This window comes from Pyricularia pennisetigena, chromosome 1 (genome assembly GCF_004337985.1).
Source record: "Pyricularia pennisetigena strain Br36 chromosome 1, whole genome shotgun sequence".
Lineage (NCBI taxonomy): Eukaryota > Fungi > Ascomycota > Sordariomycetes > Magnaporthales > Pyriculariaceae > Pyricularia > Pyricularia pennisetigena.
The window spans coordinates 31662-50676 of record NC_043740.1 but is presented as its reverse complement, the minus strand read 5'-3'; the positions used below and the strand labels follow the sequence as shown (position 1 = coordinate 50676).

Below are 19015 nucleotides of genomic sequence, written 5' to 3'. Positions count from 1 at the left end.
GCGTTGTAAGCAACACACACATATTGCAGTTTAATCTTCTCTTGCTAACGACCAAAATATGCGTTTATAACTTACATGTCAACCATAGCCATGTCATCCTTAAGCGCGTCCTCAAGCGACAACGCCGATAACCCGGGTGGTGACGAAGCCGTCTTGCATTGCAAACTGTAAGGTACAAAACTTGACGCGCATTGTTGGGTTGGTGTTGCCTGGACTAGTGACGGCTGGCTGGGGGAGGTGGTAGGCTCGGTGTAGTCTACACCCTGAAGCAAAGGTTGCTGGGGAATGTCGGTCTCGGAGCTAATTATAGTCCTTTGATTGCTAGCAGCAGACTTGTTCGTAGTAGTTCTGATAGACTCGAGGGTGCTTGCTATGATTTTGCGGAATTCCAGCGTGTCAACGTGCCAGTCAAGATTGTCGTCGCCCAGTGCGAATGTTTTGGCATATTTGGTGATCTTCTGAGCGAATGCTAATACGTAAACTCCACAATCGAATGCATTGGTTTGGTGGGGAACCTGGACGTGTTTTTTCTTTACCGGTGCCTTATTACCACAAGCAAAGAGATATTTCACCCAGCTTGCGAAAGTATCTTCGTGCATTTTTTCCCGCGAGGGTGAAGGCCCAAGAGAATCGAGAAAACACACAATTAGACTGTTGCCGAACTTATACATGGCGAGGAGGTACCAGTGCTCGCTGTTCTTGTCATGAACTGGCATCAAGACAAGGTCCGATTTCAAAGGATCACCGACTTCAGCTTTCCATTGTTCCTCAGGTTTATACCCCTTGAGAAAAAAGCTGTTAGCGAAACAACATTCGTAATGTTCCGCAATATGATGCATATATTCGTTAACGACCACGTCGTTTAGCCGTGTTCCTTGGTCAAGGAGAGGCGCTGATGATAGTGGGTGAAGCGGTGTGACCGCCAATGCAGTGGCACGATCTCCGTCGACAAAACAGCTTCCTTTCTGTTTCTTCGGTGACGACTCGTGTAGGTTAGGCCCAGGTCGCTTCCTAACTCCTTCAGTTGATGCTTCGAAACTTTTAAGCGAGTGGGGGGCCATGGCGCGTTTGGTAATGCCATCCATGCGGCAATTCGAGTTTGCCGTCAGTGTTTGGTTTGCTTCGTGGCGCAATGAGGAACACATCGATAGAGAGGGCGGTGAAAATGCGGGGTTAGGGTCTGTCGAAGGTGATCGCGTTGGATTCGTGACTTCGACTGGGGAGCTGAAGGCAACAGTCACAGTCTGTGACGGCTCCTCCTTGATGGCGGTGTCGATACTTGATTTGGCGTCATGTGAAAACTCTTCCGGCGAATTATGAGACTTTGTTGTTGCGAGAGGTGATGACGGCAGTAGCCTGTATGAGATTGACGATGAAGATGGTGATGTTGGAGAAACTGCAGGTTCAGAGATGATACAAGGCGACTCGACAGATCGGGAGCCTCGTTGGCGAGATTTCGAGGACGGCGATGATGGTGAAAAAGCAACTGGCAATCGTGAAGCACCATTGCAACCTATGGTTTTCACTACTGGTACTGCACTGAGTGTTGTTAGAGATGTGCACTCGTGCTGATTGTGATTTTCGCTTATAGATGATTGTGATTGCGAGATTTCCACCAAGCTGCTTGATGATTGCGGAGAGGTTTCGTTAGCTGTCAGACCTGGTGCGGCTGAAGACGATGCCGGTACTGGAGTCGAGGTTGACCTATTGTACTCGGTAGGGGAAGTATGAGTTGAACACTGGCGCAGCGACGACTGCGATTCTGCCGCGAAGTTTATAGCCTCCGGTGTAGTCGTTAGACGGGATGATGGCGATGGCGGTCCCTGGCCGGACGGAGCCGGCGTCACATTGCAGTCGCGTGCAATATCACCTTGGGCCTCAGAAGACAGCTGGGATGCCGATCGCGGATCAGTCGGCGTCGGGAACTCATCTTGGTCGTTATTTGATGCCGCAAATCTCCGTCGAACAATCAGCCCATGCCGGTCGAAGCCATAGTCCTCAGGTAGTTCCCAAATCGGTTCATTGACAAACGTATTGTTCCCCTTCAAAATATCCTTGGCATAGGCCAAATCCTGAGGAAGAATCGGATTGCAAGAGTCGCTCACTTTTGACCGCCCGTCATTCCTTTGTATTCTGCTCCTGATAGATGTGTTTAAAATTCGCACCACCTTTGTCCAAGGCTGACATTGGTTGTTGTGCCATGCAACGGCCCGGAGATTTTCACAGTAATCTCTGCATCGTGATGAAAAGTTATAATGAGCGACCACCTCGTTACCCCAAGCTAGTGTAACTTTAAGGATTATGTTGAGGCGTCTCGAGCCTTCCTTTGCAATTTTGTGAAACTCATTCCACTCTTTGTCATTTCTGTTGGGAATATGTTTTTGGAAAACGAGCGAGTAAAATGCAAATAAGCACTCGATGGAACGAAATCTTCGTAGTAGTTCGTCCCGTTTCGTTTGGCAGAGCTTAGCCCTTTGTAATGTATTGAGCTTCTCTAGCGATAACAAGAAGTTCTGATGACTCTGAACATCGGTCTGACTGAATAGTGGGGTAACCTGTTCGAGGTTCAGTGTACGCTCTGATGGGTTCATTTCTGCGAATGTTGTGTGAGGGACTGATTTCTAAGTCAGAATTATGGGGATTGAGCCTCTGTTATCTTTTTGGGGCATGGAACAACTGAAATGGGTTTTAAGATTACATGATTGCTTGCAGTTTCCACCCCCAGTGTGCTATAGAAGTATAGCAGTCAGTATCTTAGCACCGATAAACTTGCTAAATTGTGACCGTGGTACATTTGATTACTCCTTTTCGGAGATCATCCGCTTCTGGCAAAAGGTCCGCCATCTCAGCGCTTTCCCCGCCCCTCGTATTGGCTTGGCATTTGCTCAGAATCTGGACAGGCTGACTTCCTGCTTTCCCTCCCTGGCACATGCAAACACACAACCAGTACACGCCATGTAAGCCCACCCCCTGCCCGCCGGTTTGATGGATCCAGTGGTAAATTGTCAACCAACCACCAGCGCCAAGGCTACCGGATGCATGCTCGTCACACGGTGATGCAACCCAACGCAAACCGTCGATCACAAAGACAGCCAGTTTTTACCTGGTACCATGACCTTCGCATTTCTTACGACCAGAACGACCGAACTCTACCACCCAGCCCACCTTACCTTGGTATCCGGTAAAACAGTTCTACTAAGAGCTTGTTGTACTGGGGCAGAAAAATATAACAGGGAATCTACAAGGCTGCGAATCGTAGGAATCAAAAAGAGCGCACGGGATTCCTAAGTAGAGGGAGGGACGGTACTGGGAGAAATGGCTGGGTGCGGATTTCCCAACGAGGATTGCCGCTGCTCGCGGTCCTACATTATGCAAATCTCTTATCTCTGCCAACCCCGGAAACCTGAAGAAAATGATACATCCACGTTAACGCCAAACTGGTGGCAATTACCACATGGTAGACTCCCCTCATTAGGAAGTGCTAACGAAGAAGCCAATAATCAGAAACAAGAGAACCCTTGGGATTGTCCAAACCAATCCCAAAAAAGGCCCATACCCTGCAAAGTTCTACTTAAAACCCCGACCTCTCCGCTTTTGCTCATCAGTCATGCCAAAGCTCCAGCCGCACTGCCAGAGCAGGGCGCCGGCCTGAATCATCGCGGACAGGTTGTCATCCGAGGAAAGAGGAATGCTTAAAGTCAACAATTCAAAGGCTATAGTCGTCCGGTCTTCCTTCCGGACCCCGGCAAAACATAGATTTCTCGTCATTGAAGTCGGTGTAGCAGTATTCCAATTCGTGCTCGAGCTCGGCAGTTGGCGGAACATAGGGCGGGGTCTCGCCCCTTTTGACTCGAATATTAAGGCCACGTCGACGTTTTTTCCCGTTATATGGTTGCTTATTTTTTGGTACTTGGTATTGTGATCGCGCGCGTTGTAAGCGTTCCCATGCTTCTACTGGAGGATGGTGGCGTAAGCGATAGGGTTAGTTCCAGAAACTCTCTGATGGCGGCAGCAGCAGCAGCAGTATTCACGGCCTACCTGATTAACAAAATCCTGCAGCTTAGACACGCTCAAGAAGGAGACGCTGGCCTCCTGGTCTTGAAAATGCAGTGGCAGATAGTACGGTTGTCTGTGGTGTAGGGCCCTGGGGTTGCAGCGGCAGAGATCAGGATTTGGCGGAATAGCTAGACAGCGCCGGCGATCTAGTCAAGGCATCGCTCCCACGCGGCGTCCAGGTCGGGCTGCTCGGCAACGAAATCCCTCAGGATGGAATACAAGGCTGGGAGCAGCTCCATGATAATAAATGGAAAACCCTCCCGGTGGGGGCGTACTGGGTACCTTCAAACACCCGATAGACCTCGGGGACGCGGATGCCATGGTCGTTGCCGCGCTGGCGCTCGTTGCGGAGCCACTCCCACGAAAGCCACTGCATGTCCGCCTGGGCTCTCACGCCCGTGAGGCCTGAGTGAGGTTTATTGTTTGTGAATTTGACAAAGACCCTGGGCTCGTCTGGCGGGTAAGCAAAGTGTGGCTGACTGGCGTTGGCGATGAGCGGACGGAGGTCCTGTTTAGAGATGTTTTGGGCAAATCCCCTGGCGCCGGAATTGGCGTCCTCGATTTCGCCATGGAAGGCTGCTCCAGGAAGAGGAGCCACTTGAGAGAACGGCTCGAAAAATATTTTGAAACTGGTCAAGGAATACTGTCGGACGATTTTGGTTTGGCACTGCTATGTTCCTTGGAATGTTGAAAGCTATAACTAAGCATCGTTGCTATTTCATTCCCGTTGTCTATTCCACTTTATCCTACATATCCCTCAAATCCGCTCCTACTGTTGACATGTTCGTTATTGATCATTTTGAATCTCCATAAACGAATCTTTTGGAACAAGGTTATGGCCAGGAATAGATTCGGCATCCGCCAGGCTCCCTTCTAAGTCCGTCTCCGGATGAGCTGAATCAAGGCTGGTCGCCGGGGAGGAACTAAACATTCCAACTCCTCCCTAGCCCATGATTCCGACGTCTGAGCTTTTGGGTGTGCTATCTGTACTTGATTTAAGATTATAGACTTCGCACATGCGATCGTCCATGTTATCTCTGTGGGCTTCGCCCAAATTTTCAATGAGGACCTCGGGCGAGATATTGGGGCATTGAAGTTGTAGCAGCCATTGCTTTATATAGCCTTGCTTGTCGTAATTCTGACTCCATAACCCTTCTTTCGAGATCGTTTGATTAGGTTGAGGTAGGTATCGCTTGTATCGCGTAGGACTGTTCTCTCTTGTCGATGTTCCTGAAGACATTTCCGCTACTGCGATGCAGCCCAGCAAAAGCGTAATCCGGGCAAAAGTGAGATGAGCCAGAATTGTCGGAACTTAGCACTTTGCTCAAGCTTAAACCAAAATTTAAATACCGTAAAACCCCGCAAACAGCCTTTGTTGCGTTTTCCTTTCTTCTGGTACTCAACGTCAACCCCTTGAGTTCTCCCTTTGTTGTATCCTCAGCACCTGACCGATGGCCGGCCAACGCAGGATGAGGGAGACAAAAGCCGTTGGTAGCATGAGGTTGCCAACATCTATCAGCTCATGCAGGGATCATCGTATCTGAGCCTTTGATACTATTCCGTGAAATTACGGTGGGGCCGTCTGGCAATGCCCCGCGTACCCCGCCCCTTCCCCTGGATCCGCAGCCCTAATAGCCCTCAATCTCCGCAATATTGTGGGGAGCCCTGCTCGTGTCGACAGTAGGTGACCAGAAAGAGTTTATGTACGGTAGTAAAATCAAGCAGGAAGGACACAGATGCTTCCAACCCAGCATCTTGGTTGCCCGCTCGTCAAGTATTTTCAATTTGATGCCCGGGTGGACGTTGAGGGCAGGTGGTAGGAATTGCGTAGTGAAGATGAGGGTGGACGTTGAGGGCAGGTGGTAGGAATTGCGTAGTGAAGATGACGAAAGGTAGGGGCGACAGAACCTGCAGGGATGCACTTTGATCCGTGGCTCTGGTAGTGCTGACCCACATGTATTGGCTTGCCAGAAATTAGCCTCCCTCTCCAACTCCCCGCACTTGGAATAAAGCAGCCACAAAGCGCATGCCGAAATGACCTTGGCATAGCGACCATGGTTTAGCGGGAGACCGAACAGAATGTTGTCCTTCAAAGTTCCCGTCTTTCCTTCATGACATTAACGGTTGTCGTATTGACTTCAAGGTCGAGCAAAGTCCGCCTTCGCGATGGGGGCACAAGAGCTATGAGGAATGGCCCTACAAATCGTGTATTATGTGGGTGTTGCGAGCCTTGGGCTTTGGGCTGGGATTAATCGCTGGCAAGGAGCTGTCTGTTGTGTAATTACTGAAGCCAAGGTCGTCGCTTCTTCCATTCCTTCTCTCGCATGTTCTCCATTTTAATGTAAGCTTTTGTAACTTCAGGAAACCCCATATCCCCAAGCTTCTGCTCGATCATCTCCCTATATTCGTGGTTTCTTTCCACCGATAAACTGCCATCGACCTCGTTACCGACCACTCGCTCGGCGACCATTACTCCGCAAATCGCAAATTTGGTACGAATCCATTCCAGAGGACAGTACCCGGCCATATCCCAATCAATAATAGAAACTTGGTCTCCCTCCATCATAACGTTTGTCGGGCCAAGGTCGTTGTGAGACAGGACATAGGTAGAGCAATCCATACCCAAGGATTCGCAGTGTTCTTTGAGTGACTCCAGTGTGTAGATCTTGTTCTTATCTTCGCAGCCAGGGTTGATCCAGTCAGAGTCGACGGCTCCCGAAGAGAAATTGGAAAGCCCGAAGTTCGTTGACAATTGCGGCGATGCGGGTTGCAACGCGGTCCTTCTCGGTCGCAGACATATTCCACCAGACCTCGTTCAGTGTCTGGCCTTGTATTCGGAGTTCTAGGAGAAAGGTCATGTTACCCTCCTGCGTGTGGAACAAAACCTGAGGTATCCTAAAACTAAGCTGCTGCTCGGATAGAAAAGCCAGGGTTGGTGTTCGTAAGGTTCGGTAAGGATGGCTGTACTGTCACTCCCTTTTTCAGCAGTAGATCGTAGCTTCACCTTAAGGATGAGCGAATCGCCGAATCTAAAGACAGCAGAGATGTCGCCGGCATCGTGGATTTGGCGGACGTGACTATCACCCGAAGCTGCTGGGAGAGGCGATACCTCGGGCAAAGGATAGGGGGCCGGATAAAGGACGTAAGAGCCGTCAGTTTCGTTGCGCCACAGGAATCGCTGGCTCGGGTGGTCCTCGCGAGGAGTTTCGTTTAAGCTGCAACCTCTGGGTAATGTGCCGGGTTCCGATAAGCCATGAATTTGCGTCAATTTGTGCAACAGAGTTACGGACGTGGGCCTGAAAGTCGGACATCCGTTTGCACACCTTAATCTTCTCGTCGGATAACGAACAAATGCCCGTTCCGAAACATGTTGCTGGAACACGAGGTTATAGAGCGTAAACAAGCACTCGATGGAATGCGGTGAGAAACATAGAACAGGGGAACGCTGGGTTAGCACATACCAGGCAACTCGCCGGAGAATTCCCACCGAGTCAGCGACGGCTACAGGGGTGGATTGTGACAACGGGAAGCATCCGGGCAGCAAAAGTCTCCACCGGAGGGTAGCATTTGAAGTGATGATATGCACCATTACAGTCATTTAGAAGATATTCTTTGGCTGCGACTACGTTGAGCCAGGTAGGCCATTTTTCTGGATCCAGTTTTCGCAGTTTTTGCTTATCGGGGTGGAAATATCTGGTGGCATCGATACGCCCTTTCGATGGAATCGCTCGAGAGAAAGGGCTCGGGTCGCAGGATAAGCACATTGATAAATGGATTGGTGGTGGAGTCATGGCTGCAAAATCCAAGATGGGAACGAAGTATCCCCATGTAGCTTGGTCCCTGCTTTCCGCAGCCTGCCTCAATATCTGGATCCCGATGCTTGCGCCTCGCAATTGCCGCACTCGTCGAAAGTAAACATTCCAATACTCCACCCCACTTGGACATGATATTTACAATACGTACCGATTTGGGCAAAGTCTGGCTCATTTTTTAAAAGTTTTCATCTGCCGCGCTGATTTGATGTGGCAGTCGACAGAAAATCGCAATGTCTTGCTTCCTCGCGCCCAGAAAATACCAAGTCGGAGCGACCGGGAAGCATATTGATAGCTTCCATAATGTCCGCGATAACTCGCGCCTTTGTAGGCATGCCGTATAAAGCCGGCTCTTCCGCGTCGGATTCTCAATGCATACCTGGCTGTCCGAGTAAGCGTGGTTATGGCTGCCAACATGGGCCAGAGCAGATGACGGGCTTGGATCGCTCTCCGAAAGCTCCTTTAGTGACCAAGTTCGCCCAACAGCGATCATGCGTCCCAGAACTATCAAGCCCGGTCAGAGCCCAAAGCCTCATGGCTTTTCCGGCAAGCAGGAGAAGAAGTTGGCCCAGCGTGCGCGTCGCCTTGAGCGCGCGAAGGAGAAACTAAGGTTCGGCTCAGCCACAATATTTTATTACCATATCTCCGAATCTCACTGCTCCGGTATATAATGCAGAACTTGAGCCCAGAAAAACTGTCAGATGTTCCATACGAAAGACGAAAGTAACAGAAAACTCCATTGTTTGCCGTTGCGGACTGGCAATGCCAGACGTCGATTGCTATCGGCGAAGCTTGGGTGGGTGGGAAAATCAAATACGGGGAGATTCGATAGAACTTGAGTCTCGAATCCGGGTTCTAAAGGTTTCCGGGGCAAGGCGCGTGCTTTCAAGAGCTAGACGAAGAAGTATTTTTTTACAAGACAAGATTTAAAGAAAAGAGGAATGATTTCTTCCAGGGCAAACGCTGCGAAAAGAAATGGGCCAAGTTTTAGGTCGTAGAAGCCTCCTTACGTAGGGGGGCACGTGCTAGATAAGATAAGCGGGGAACAATTCCAGCTATATGACAGCGCAGGGAAAGCGCTCGACTCTATCAGAAACATATTGAAAAAGTCGGCGAAAAAAAGATTCGTGCAGTGAATTTTTCAGCAACATTGACACCTGGAGATCAACAAGCAGCTTCGGGCCGCTAAATGCGAGTTAGGAGGCCTAACGTGGATGTACATGACCCCGGCCAGGACATGACCCCGGCCACTTTTCTGTCTACTATCATCTTTCAACTACGACACGTGTCTTTTCCACCATCAACCATGGAGTCGTCAAATTGTGACGCGCAAATCATTCATGCGTTCAATGAACTCCGATAGAATAAAAAACTAGCATTCGAAAAGTCGCTAAAACTTTCAATGTACCTCACTCGACCCTCCAAGACAACGCTCGGCGCCGTTCCTTTGGCCGACCGTCAGTCTAATACTTAAAAATTAACCGAAAGCGGAGAGGAGGTGATTGTCTAGTATATATTGGACCTGAATTACCGAGGGTTTCCGCCTAAAATTGCTGATGTGGCCGCAATGGCCGACCATATCCTCGCTGCGCGGGACGCGCGACCGGTCGGGACTCGCTGGGCAAATCGCTTCGTCCAACGGCGTGCAGAATTAAAAACGCGTTTTTCTCATGCTTACGACTTCCAAAGGGCCCTTTGCGAAGATCCCAACGCGTTAAACGCGTGGTTTCGGCTGGTTGCCAATATAAAGGACAAATATGAACCTCCGTTAATAACCGAAAAACCGGTCCTACGGCCGTTAACTGCACGGGATCCGGAGCGAGTGGGTGGTGTAATAGAGCTTCCGGGGCCGGTTTGGTTTGCGGGGCGTGGGGTTAATTCGGTATCGGTGTTTGAGCCGGTGTTCGAACCGGTATTCGAACCGGTACTCGAATCGGTATTCGGTTTATATCCGGTTCAAATTCGATTTGCAAATCGGGGCGGTTTTTTAACGATTTTACAATAACCCGGGTTATTTGGTCGTGCCGGGCTATCCATTTCCGTCACACACCTTTACAAACATCTTCGTGACCGATATTTGTCGTGTTACCGCATTGGTTACACGGGTGGTCCAACGGTTTAAACGGGGCTAATAATCTAAATCGGAGGGCTTCCGTTATTTCCATATCCGTTAATTTTGTCGATTTATGGGTAGGTAATATATTAAGCCATTTTCGACCTAAATAACTAGCGTTTTCGGTTAACGCGTTTAATTCCGCAAGTGATAAATCGTTACGAATCCTACAACGTCGACCGCAGGCATCAGCAAATCCGATAGACCGATATTGTCTGAAAAGATAGGCTGCCTTGTGCCAGAGTTAAGGCAGCTAGTTTCAGCCTTTCCAAAATGCTAAGCAAAAGCCAAGCTGAAATTGAAGCGGGAAAAGCGCGGCAATGGCGGACCCCTTGCCAGGAAGATCTCGAAGCAGGACTTTGTCAAAGGCACCACAGTCACAATTTAGCAGCTTCTCGGTGCTAAATTGTTAACTGCCATACTTCTGAAGCACATTGGATGTGCAAATCTGCAAGCGATCATGCGGCCTCACGCCACCCTCACCAGGATCATTGTTTGATCACCTAAACCGATCGTTTCCAGTAATATCATACTCTTGAAAAAAACAGTGACTCAGCTCCAGCAGGGAAAAACGAAAGAGGATACAAGTACAATTGGTAGAGGGTGGCTTCGTCTCGATATGCTCTTCCTTGGGTTCTGGTTTTGTACATGTAACCACACAATCTCCTCTTTATATACAGGGATCAAAATTTGAACCTACTCTCATAAATAGAAAATCTTAATTTTCACAATCACCAATGGACGCTAAGTAATAGCACCAACACATTGCAGGTGCGGCCACGCTCTAGGTCGATGCATGGTCCGCTTGGATGAGGCATAGATATATCGAGCATCACACAGGAATCGATTCCTATTGGTACCGAACAAGGGGTATACGCGCCTTTGCTACACCGTAACACCACTGGATGCCTTTACATGAGTGTTCGTCGAATTTCCGCTCCAAGGAACCGGCGAGTACGTAATACGCCTAAAGATCTCCCTGCAGCAAGTCAGAAATGAACTATGCGGCCGTATTGCTGGTCCAGGTTCACATTTTTGCGCCGCTTTCCAATTCGTAAAGTAGCTGGTGGAGGTCTTTAGTGGATTGAATATGAAATGCACACCAGAAAGCTTCCACCAGATACTTCGGAAGAGGCGCCGCCCCACTTAACTACCCTGGCTAAATGCAACAAGGATAGCATTTCGACCCCTTGCCAACCGAAGAAAAGATGGTAAGGCCAACATACATGACATGGCCGTCTACTTATTACGGGCCGAAACGTTACCGTCGGCGCGGATGTATCCCTCGGCACAAGCCGATAGTAATTTGAGTGCTGAAGCCCTTCCCCTCACATATCGGGGAACCATTCTCGCTTCGGTTGGTGGGTGACAATACGGGATGGATGTCGTTACATGAGAGTAAATCGGTCGGTAGGAATATCCCCGGTAGCATCTTGGGAGGTTAGTCAGGCTTACAGGATAGGTAATATTCTTGTGACCGGCAGGCGACCACATGCAGCCAAGACAGACTTTTCGCTTAAGCTGGGCAGGCAAACTTTTGACAATATTACCAAGCCAGTGCTTATCTGTCCTAAGTCTCTTGATTGTTGACACCTCGTCACACCGCTTTTCTAATTGAGGCCTTCGTCCAAAATAGTTACCACCTGCATCTCAACCGCTGTCAGCCAGATCCCGGATTTGATATGACAGAGGCGATTGAAGACTCCACCATCCATTTTTGGAACCAGGTAAATAAAACACAAAAGTAACCCCACCGAGGTTTAATTACGTATAATCATGTAATAGTATTTCAGCTCAGTTGTGTTGCTGGAGCTAGCTTGTCCCATGTTTCTCGGTGACGGACTGATGCCGTCTTGGGAGAAAAAACTCAGCATGATCACAGGAGGCCTCCCGGATGAAAGGATATGCCAGGTGAATAGGGTAAGACAATGTCACTTGGCAAAATGCTCCTGCGACCGCAGCTGCACTGGGAGGCCTTTGTGGTAAGTTGTGCCTGTTTTAAAGATGTAAACCGGGGAACCACCGATAAGAAATACGCCAAAATACCTGGAAATCTCGTTTACAAACTAGGATACGGGTCGCCGCCGTAATCTCCCCATCTCCAACTGTTTACCGTTTTCGGGGCATGTGGTTGGTTGGAGCTACCGACCCTCGACCTCGAGCAGGGAGGTTTAGAGGTCGGACGGAAATTCTGGGGTGAGGTTTAATGCTGGATTTTTGAGGGGTGCGTTTTGTGACGGGCTCGTTCTTATTGGCCTTTACCTCCACGGATCACATGTGGTAGCATTCCGGCAATTAACAAGGATACATTTGTGCCGATTCGCACCCTGCAACACTCTTCGACCCAGCTGCTTCATTAATGAGGTATAGGTTGACCAAAGGAGGGCATGCAGCCTCTCAGGGGTATCGCCGCTTGTTACCTTTAGGCAGAATTTGAAGAGGCGAAAGAACATGATGTTAATCAAACCTGGCCTAACATGCAACGAATTTCTTTGGTAAAAAGCTATAACAAATTTTAGCCCACCGCACTAACTTTCAAAGAAACCCAACCTTTGCACAGCCGCATTGGTGAATCATGGCAAGTAAAGGCAACCCCCAACGACGCATCTGGCCTAAAATGTCGCGGCTGATTGGGCTCAAGCAATTCCAGGGGTGGGTATTCCCAGCGGAGAGTGAAGCTATAAACAAATGCCAACCGTTATCATTGCTAAACTTTTAGGCGCAGTATTTCCAGACTTTGACCCATAGCATCGCTCTTTTTGGTTTCCTGTCGGCCCCACACCTTGTGCAGCTCCATAGCCCCAAACAAAGAACGATACATGGTAAAAGAAAAGGTAGAGTCCGATCAATAATACAACACAGTCTTCTGAATGCAGTTATTTGCTTTGTTATTCCCTTTGCTAACTATCTACGGGTTCAGGAGGGGGCATGTCTGCGGTCAATATAAAGATAGGCTGTTCGTTCATGAGCAGACAGCGAGTCAGTAAGTCACGTGTGTAAGCACGTGACGTCAGGAACACGGAGACGAATTTTCAACAGATTCTGCGATCACGTAGATAGGGGTTGGATAGAATACGGTTAATTTGTTATATTTTTTTACCGATCGCAGCGATCATACGATTCTATCAACAACCTCTTTAGTTATTTGGAAAACCCCTTACACGACCCGAGATATTCGACTTCAACTGCAAAAAATTTCCCAATCCGACAAAAAAACGCCACGTCCCGGCTTTTGTTTGGCATCGCATTAGATTTGAACCTGCCGACTCAATATACCGCTGAGCACGGGCTTAATTAGTGGTGCGCTAAGCCAATAGTAGCTCTGGAGCATGTTTCTTTCCTCACAGATAAATATTCCCGTGGTACGGGAATTTCCAGGCACGACCAGAATAGGAAATTGAGGACTTCAGGTTTGAGATTAACTAGTTAATAGCATGATATTTCGAAATATGTTTGCAGGCCCTGACTGCGAGCGGGCTCTTTTACTGCGGTTGTCGCCTTGCTCATATTTATAGAAAACGGGTAGACTTTAGGGCTTCGCCACAACATCCGTCACGCCACATTCTGCGGAACTAGTAATAGAGGTAGCCGTTATAAGGTTATCCACCGCAGCTTGCGAAGACACTAAAATGAAGCAACTGCCCTCTGCTCACATACATCCGTCGGTGCCGGATGCTTCCTCATCTTCAACATCCATTACTGCGGCGCCTTCCTCGCTTCTCTTTTACTTTCCATGGCACTGAGGTAGAAGGTTGTTCGGCCCGATGTAAAATTATGAACCGCCCTTAAACGACAAACCGCCCATTTCGAATCCATTAACGTTGCGTACCCCACCCCTCCCACCCCCAAACTAACTGGCCATTACAAAAATCGAATATCAAAAAACGTTGTTTTCAATCCGATTTAAATACAAGAGCTAATTTTCGTAACCCATTAGGTCTTTTGTTCTTGGTTTTCCTTTTGCATCTCCAAGTATGTTCTAATTAATGTGTCTACCCAGTCCTTAAAATCTCTGGATCTCTCCATGTCCCATCAAAGAGCAGCTTCGCTACGCTAGGATATCTTATGATCACAATTTCTGCAAAACTCGAGGATTGGAGAGGCCTGCCTTTAGCGGCTGCCTGGTCAAAAGAATACGAAAAGCGGGGGTGGGCCTTACAGCCATTCCGGGCCCGACCTCTAGCTGACTACAGGAGCGCCGGGCTTTTTGCATTACTTGATACACTGCTCGGAATCTTTTAGAAATCCGCGCAACTGTTGACCCCTAACGATTAAGCACCAAATTAAACAAAGAAATCATCGCTGCTGGCCAAACCGCGCAATCGACTCGGTGACAAACGGTCGTCCCGGATGAGAAGCACCAGAAGGCGTGGTCATGATGTTGGGATCCAACGACAAGGGCAGAGTGGAAGCTGAACTCCTTTGAGACCTTATGGGTGGCGAGGCCATGTGGGTCGTTACAGGCGATTGTTGGCCATCGAGGCTGCCGCGGCGCCATTGGATGTGGAAGGGCTGCTCAGGGGCGTAGTTGTCGAGTAGTGGATCGTAAGGGTATGCCGGCCTTTCCGGAATCAGGTCCGACATGGCCCGCCTGAGCGCCGGGAGCGGGTTCATGTTTTCAAAAATGGGAGAAGCAATGCTTGTCGCCGTTGGAGGCGCCTCGGGTGATGCAGACAGGGGCGATTTGGCTGTCGTGGCCGACGAGACGGGCCTGAGGATCGTGTTAACGGATGGCAAGGGTGCAAAGGTAGCCCCTATGGGTTGGGCAGCATGAACCTGGGCAGTGGATCGCCCAACGAGACCTCCGGATGGTCGCCTTCCGCTTCTGTCAATCGTGAATGGTCTTAAGGGTCGTCTGCCTGCCGCAGCAGGTCTGGGATCAGACCTAGACCTTGACGACTCTCGATCCTTCTTAGATGCTTGTTCGCTTGGCTCCTTCTGGGCCTGCTTGTCCGTTTTCTGATCCTGGTCTGACTTCTTCTGCTCATCTGCCCACTTGAGCTCTTTGAACTGCGAGCGCATAACCGATTGAACCTCGGGTATGGGCTCCAGTGGGCTGATGGGACTCCGCTCAGCAGAACGGATTAAGGAGCCACTGCTGTGACTAGTGCTGCTCCTGGCGTCGGCTGGGAAGTAACCGACGGTAGAACGACCCGATCTTGATGGCTCCATGGGCAAGTCGGCCGTAGAAGCCGCCTTCTTTGAATTTGGATGAGTGGGGGCTGTCTGCAGCGGTGGAAGGTCTCCAGTCGGTTGGAGTTGCTGCTCTCTTTGGCCTCTGCTCGTCGCTGCAGCCCCGGGAACCTGTCGCGGTCTTGGGTCTGGGCAGAGACTCGCGAAGCCTCTCGAAAAGCCTGATGCCTGTGGCCAAGCCCAACCTTCGCGAAGAGGACGACGGTATAGATCTGCAGGGAGAGGCCCCATCTCTTTCAGCCGAAAACCTGTCGGCAAACCATTACGTGTTAGTTGAGAACCAGTCCTAAACCATAATTGGTTGGGCTCCTCCTTTGAAATGAATCTCTAGGAAAGAACGAAAGAAAAGAAAAGAGCAACCAAATAAATGCAAAAATGACGCAGGTGTGTCGAACCTCAGTGCCGCCCGCTCGCACGCCAGGTAGAGCTCGTCAACACTGCCAGACGAAACCGAACCGCGCGCTCGACTTTTACAGCGGAAGGGAGTAAGAATCTCCCCAAATTGGTCGAACTGACCTTCTGTGACCCTTCGCAGGTCGGACTTTGCGGGTGATGGAGGTGCCTTGCGAGGCTGCTCACCCCATTCTGGGGCCAGCTCAAAAAGCGGCTTGGGCATTTCATCCGTAACTATGGTGGGGGATCGTGTCATAGCCTCAAAACGCAGAGAGGAGCGGAGCTCTCGGTCCGACAAGGATCGCTTCGGCGAATATTCAAAACCAACAACCCTTAGCAGCGGTTTACCCACATGGTATTCCACAGACTGCGACTCCGACGTCTGTCGAGAATTGGGACCACTGGATCCTGGCCTCGACCTTACTGGAAGGATTCGAGATGCGGGAGGGTATGTTTCATTTGCATCGTCATCATCGATCGCGTTCTCGGGAAGCTGACTGAGTGATAGCCTGGGGAAGTCTCGAGGGTCGAGAGACGGTGGCGAAGAGTCGCTCTTGTTTTTCAGGATCGACCTCTTAGGCGACGGCCTTTTCGAAGACGGCGGCAGTTGTATGCGGGCCTTTGACTTTTTGGTTCTGGCAAATCGCCTGTTCTTTTGAGGGGCGCGGACGGGAACCGAAATTTGACGTTTATCGCAGGCAGTGATTGTGCAGGATGAAGCCGAGGTACCAGCATCTGAGGTTGGCGATGCGACTGGTGAGGTTCCAAGCGAGTGGGCACTATTTTCCGAGTGATTTGTACTGGTGCTGGGGAGCATCTGTGCGATGTTTGTTAGTCAAAGGTTGTGGGAATGTAATAGTCTCAAGTCTATGCATACCTTGGCTGTGTTATGCTGCTGTTGGGGGCAGCCACGGTTGACTGGTTAAAGATATCCTGCCAAACCTTGGCTTGCGCACCAGGGGCTCTTGTCTGGTGCTTTATACCAAGAGTTGTTTTCTCTTCGAGTGTGAATGACTGATTAGGCTAATATCAGCTACTGACACGACAAGGCATGTTAAATAGAAATAGTAGAAGCGTGACAACAATGGACAAGATTTGCTTCCTGGATTCGAGCGCTATTTGTAACACCATTACCTTGTAGGGGGCACCAGATAGGGAATTGAGATTAATGGGATAAGTGGGTCCCAATTACGATCCTTGTTAGAGCAAGATATGATACGTTTGGCGAGCGTAGTACTACATTCTCAACTGACCACGCCGGACAAGCCCGCCCGAAGCCTGAAATCAACCAGGGGAGCGGATTATTTGGGCCCTGCAGGGCACGAGGTATACAGTCGGACAGTAAAATTTGATTCAACGTGATGGGAGGACCCCAGCAGCTCCCAGAAAGTTGGTCGTACATGAGGAAAACCACGGCCATCAGATCCACCTCCGAGTGGTCATCTTCTCAGCGCTGCCACCTAGGACTCAGCTACTCTCCCTCCGTGTTTGTGTTGTAAACTACCTAATTCTAGTAAAGGCCTCCAGCCTCGGAAGAGTGCGTTTGGGCGTGACCATATTAAAGACGACGTATCCGATTAGCTAATTTACAGAATGATCCCCAGGACTTGCTAATTCTGGTCGTGGCGAGGCAGCCAAAGCAAATTGCCAAAAATACCATTTTCCTTTTCTTGGGCAACGTGGGATAGGCAGCTGGGTTTACTGCCCGTGGCTGGTTGGTTGTCCATGAAGTGGGGGAGGTTCGCCACCGCTGCCTGCGGATTGTCCTTGTGGCCCAACAAGTACCCTTGCACTTTGGCAGCTGAAAGACTTTTCGTCGTTATTAGACTGGCGAAATCTTGCGCTAGGTTCTCAAGGTCGATGTGAGTGGATTTATCGTCCACTGATTGACAGGTTTGCTGGTTGGTGTTGTTCTCAACTTCGAGAGATGGGAGTGAGTCTGATTGAAGTTGATACATCTTCATGAACATCAGTCTGGCCGAGTCCTCGTCCATATACCCGAGAAAGACTTTCTTATCAACCCTTCCATCCCGAATCAACGCTTCATCTAGCTTCTCAATGTTGTTGGTAGTCATAATGATGATGCGGCCTTCTGGGCTTGCCACGCCATCCAGCGAGTTCAACAGCCCAGAAAGCGAACAGGCGGACCGCCTGCCAAACGCGCCTGGAATTCCACCTTCGCTATCGCTCTCATCTTCCGAGTCTGAATGGGAGGCATGTCGCCGCTGAAGCCCAACAGCATCAACATCTTCCAGCAAAACGATACAGCTTGGCGGCAATTTTGTAAAGAGCGTTGTTAATTCGTTGTCATGGCGGACGCTTGGGATATGCAGCATATAGACGTCGAGATTGAATTCACCCGCCAACGCTAAGCTGAGAGAAGTTTTGCCGGTCCCTGGAGGTCCATGTAGGAGGTATCCTCGTCGGTAGGGTATCCCACGGTCGTGGTAGTACTTTCTGGTGCTTGCGCGCAAGTAATCTTCAATGTCACTAATGAGCTGCTTTTTTGTATCGTCTTTCAAATAAACCGTATTGAGTGACCTTTTAGCCTTTGAAAGAGTTGTGTCCCAATCTGCGCGACCGCCTAGATCACGATTTTGTCGTATATGGACAGTGACAAAGCTTTTGCGCTGTTTGTCTTTGAATTCGCAACAATGGCGCAGAAACTTGTCGATGGGACTTAAACACCAACCTAGGCATAGAATAACCAATGGCTCTTTCTCATCCGGAGGACTGGCATATTTGTCTGGCGTCCTGCCAGAGGGCTTAGCAGATATGCGACGAATGATCAGCAGTCTACCATCATGGCGGACTAATTTGATTGTGAACGTGGAAGTGTACTCGATCTGGCAATCACTGGCTTTGTGATCGTCCCTCATAGTTCTCTGATACCAAAAGGGAATGATGGGGCGATCGGCAGTCTCTGTGTGTGCTGTTACGATGTGCTCGGTGGAGTCTTTGCTGCTGAGATAGTTGATGACGTCTCTGTTTAGGCGGTCATTGGCCGCTATGGATACTGACGCGGTAAACAAGGGTATTATACCATATAAGATGCGCTTGCTGAACTCGATCAGGTTCGATATGGCGCTAAGTAGCGACAGCAGCCATATTACAAGACTGATATCAAGCCAACTCTCCATGGAAGAGGGAAAACTGATCCCCAGAGCGGCTTTTTGAGCGAGGTGTACAAGTGTACTTCCCGCCGCAGCGGTTCCGCTAATCAGAGTGGCAAGAGTTGACATTTCCCAGCTGAAGCTTATGAAACGATTGAGCAAATATGTTATAGCTTAAGTTGAAAGTGGCTGTTGCGGAGTAAAGTCGAAGGCTAGAGGTTATAGCCCTCTTGCTGCGATGCGGGTGAAAACCAAATTTATAACAAGATTAGAAATCCAACAATGCTCTGGATTTGTGTGCGCAGATCATCAAAGGAGGAATTTTGCAAAATCGG

General features: G+C 49.6%; 6 protein-coding genes across 6 annotated transcripts; 1 reads left to right on the top strand and 5 right to left on the bottom strand.

The window, feature by feature from the left end:
• Positions 1 to 71: 71 nt before the first annotated feature.
• On the bottom strand, positions 72 to 4838 carry PpBr36_06820 (uncharacterized protein; the record flags this gene model as incomplete). Its single annotated transcript, XM_029893962.1, has 3 exons — positions 72 to 2072; positions 4349 to 4685; positions 4807 to 4838. 3 exons carry the CDS (start codon positions 4836 to 4838, stop codon positions 72 to 74), a joined length of 2370 nt encoding a protein of 789 aa, XP_029748809.1.
• Positions 4839 to 4843: 5 nt separating this feature from the next.
• PpBr36_06819 (uncharacterized protein) lies at positions 4844 to 5296 on the bottom strand (the record flags this gene model as incomplete). Its single annotated transcript, XM_029893961.1, is given in 2 exon segments — positions 4844 to 4999; positions 5018 to 5296. The coding sequence occupies 2 exon segments, from the start codon at positions 5294 to 5296 to the stop codon at positions 4844 to 4846; spliced, it is 435 nt and encodes a 144-aa protein (XP_029747851.1).
• A 1008-nt stretch (positions 5297 to 6304) lies between these two features.
• Positions 6305 to 6619, bottom strand: PpBr36_06818 (uncharacterized protein; the record flags this gene model as incomplete). The annotated part of the gene is given in 2 exon segments (XM_029893960.1): positions 6305 to 6326; positions 6342 to 6619. 2 exon segments carry the CDS (start codon positions 6617 to 6619, stop codon positions 6305 to 6307), a joined length of 300 nt encoding a protein of 99 aa, XP_029747852.1.
• A 136-nt stretch (positions 6620 to 6755) lies between these two features.
• On the bottom strand, positions 6756 to 7270 carry PpBr36_06817 (uncharacterized protein; the record flags this gene model as incomplete). Its single annotated transcript, XM_029893959.1, is given in 2 exon segments — positions 6756 to 6941; positions 6959 to 7270. Coding segments are annotated over 2 exon segments (498 nt in total), but the record flags the coding sequence as incomplete, so codon positions are not given.
• Positions 7271 to 10886: 3616 nt separating this feature from the next.
• On the top strand, positions 10887 to 11963 carry PpBr36_06816 (uncharacterized protein; the record flags this gene model as incomplete). The annotated part of the gene is made up of 4 exons (XM_029893958.1): positions 10887 to 10935; positions 11160 to 11338; positions 11601 to 11708; positions 11901 to 11963. Coding segments are annotated over 4 exons (399 nt in total), but the record flags the coding sequence as incomplete, so codon positions are not given.
• Positions 11964 to 13973: 2010 nt separating this feature from the next.
• PpBr36_06815 (uncharacterized protein) lies at positions 13974 to 18809 on the bottom strand (the record flags this gene model as incomplete). The annotated part of the gene is given in 7 exon segments (XM_029893957.1): positions 13974 to 14102; positions 14141 to 14216; positions 14297 to 15107; positions 15124 to 15422; positions 15570 to 16384; positions 16445 to 16485; positions 17270 to 18809. 7 exon segments carry the CDS (start codon positions 18807 to 18809, stop codon positions 13974 to 13976), a joined length of 3711 nt encoding a protein of 1236 aa, XP_029748223.1.
• Positions 18810 to 19015: the final 206 nt, after the last annotated feature.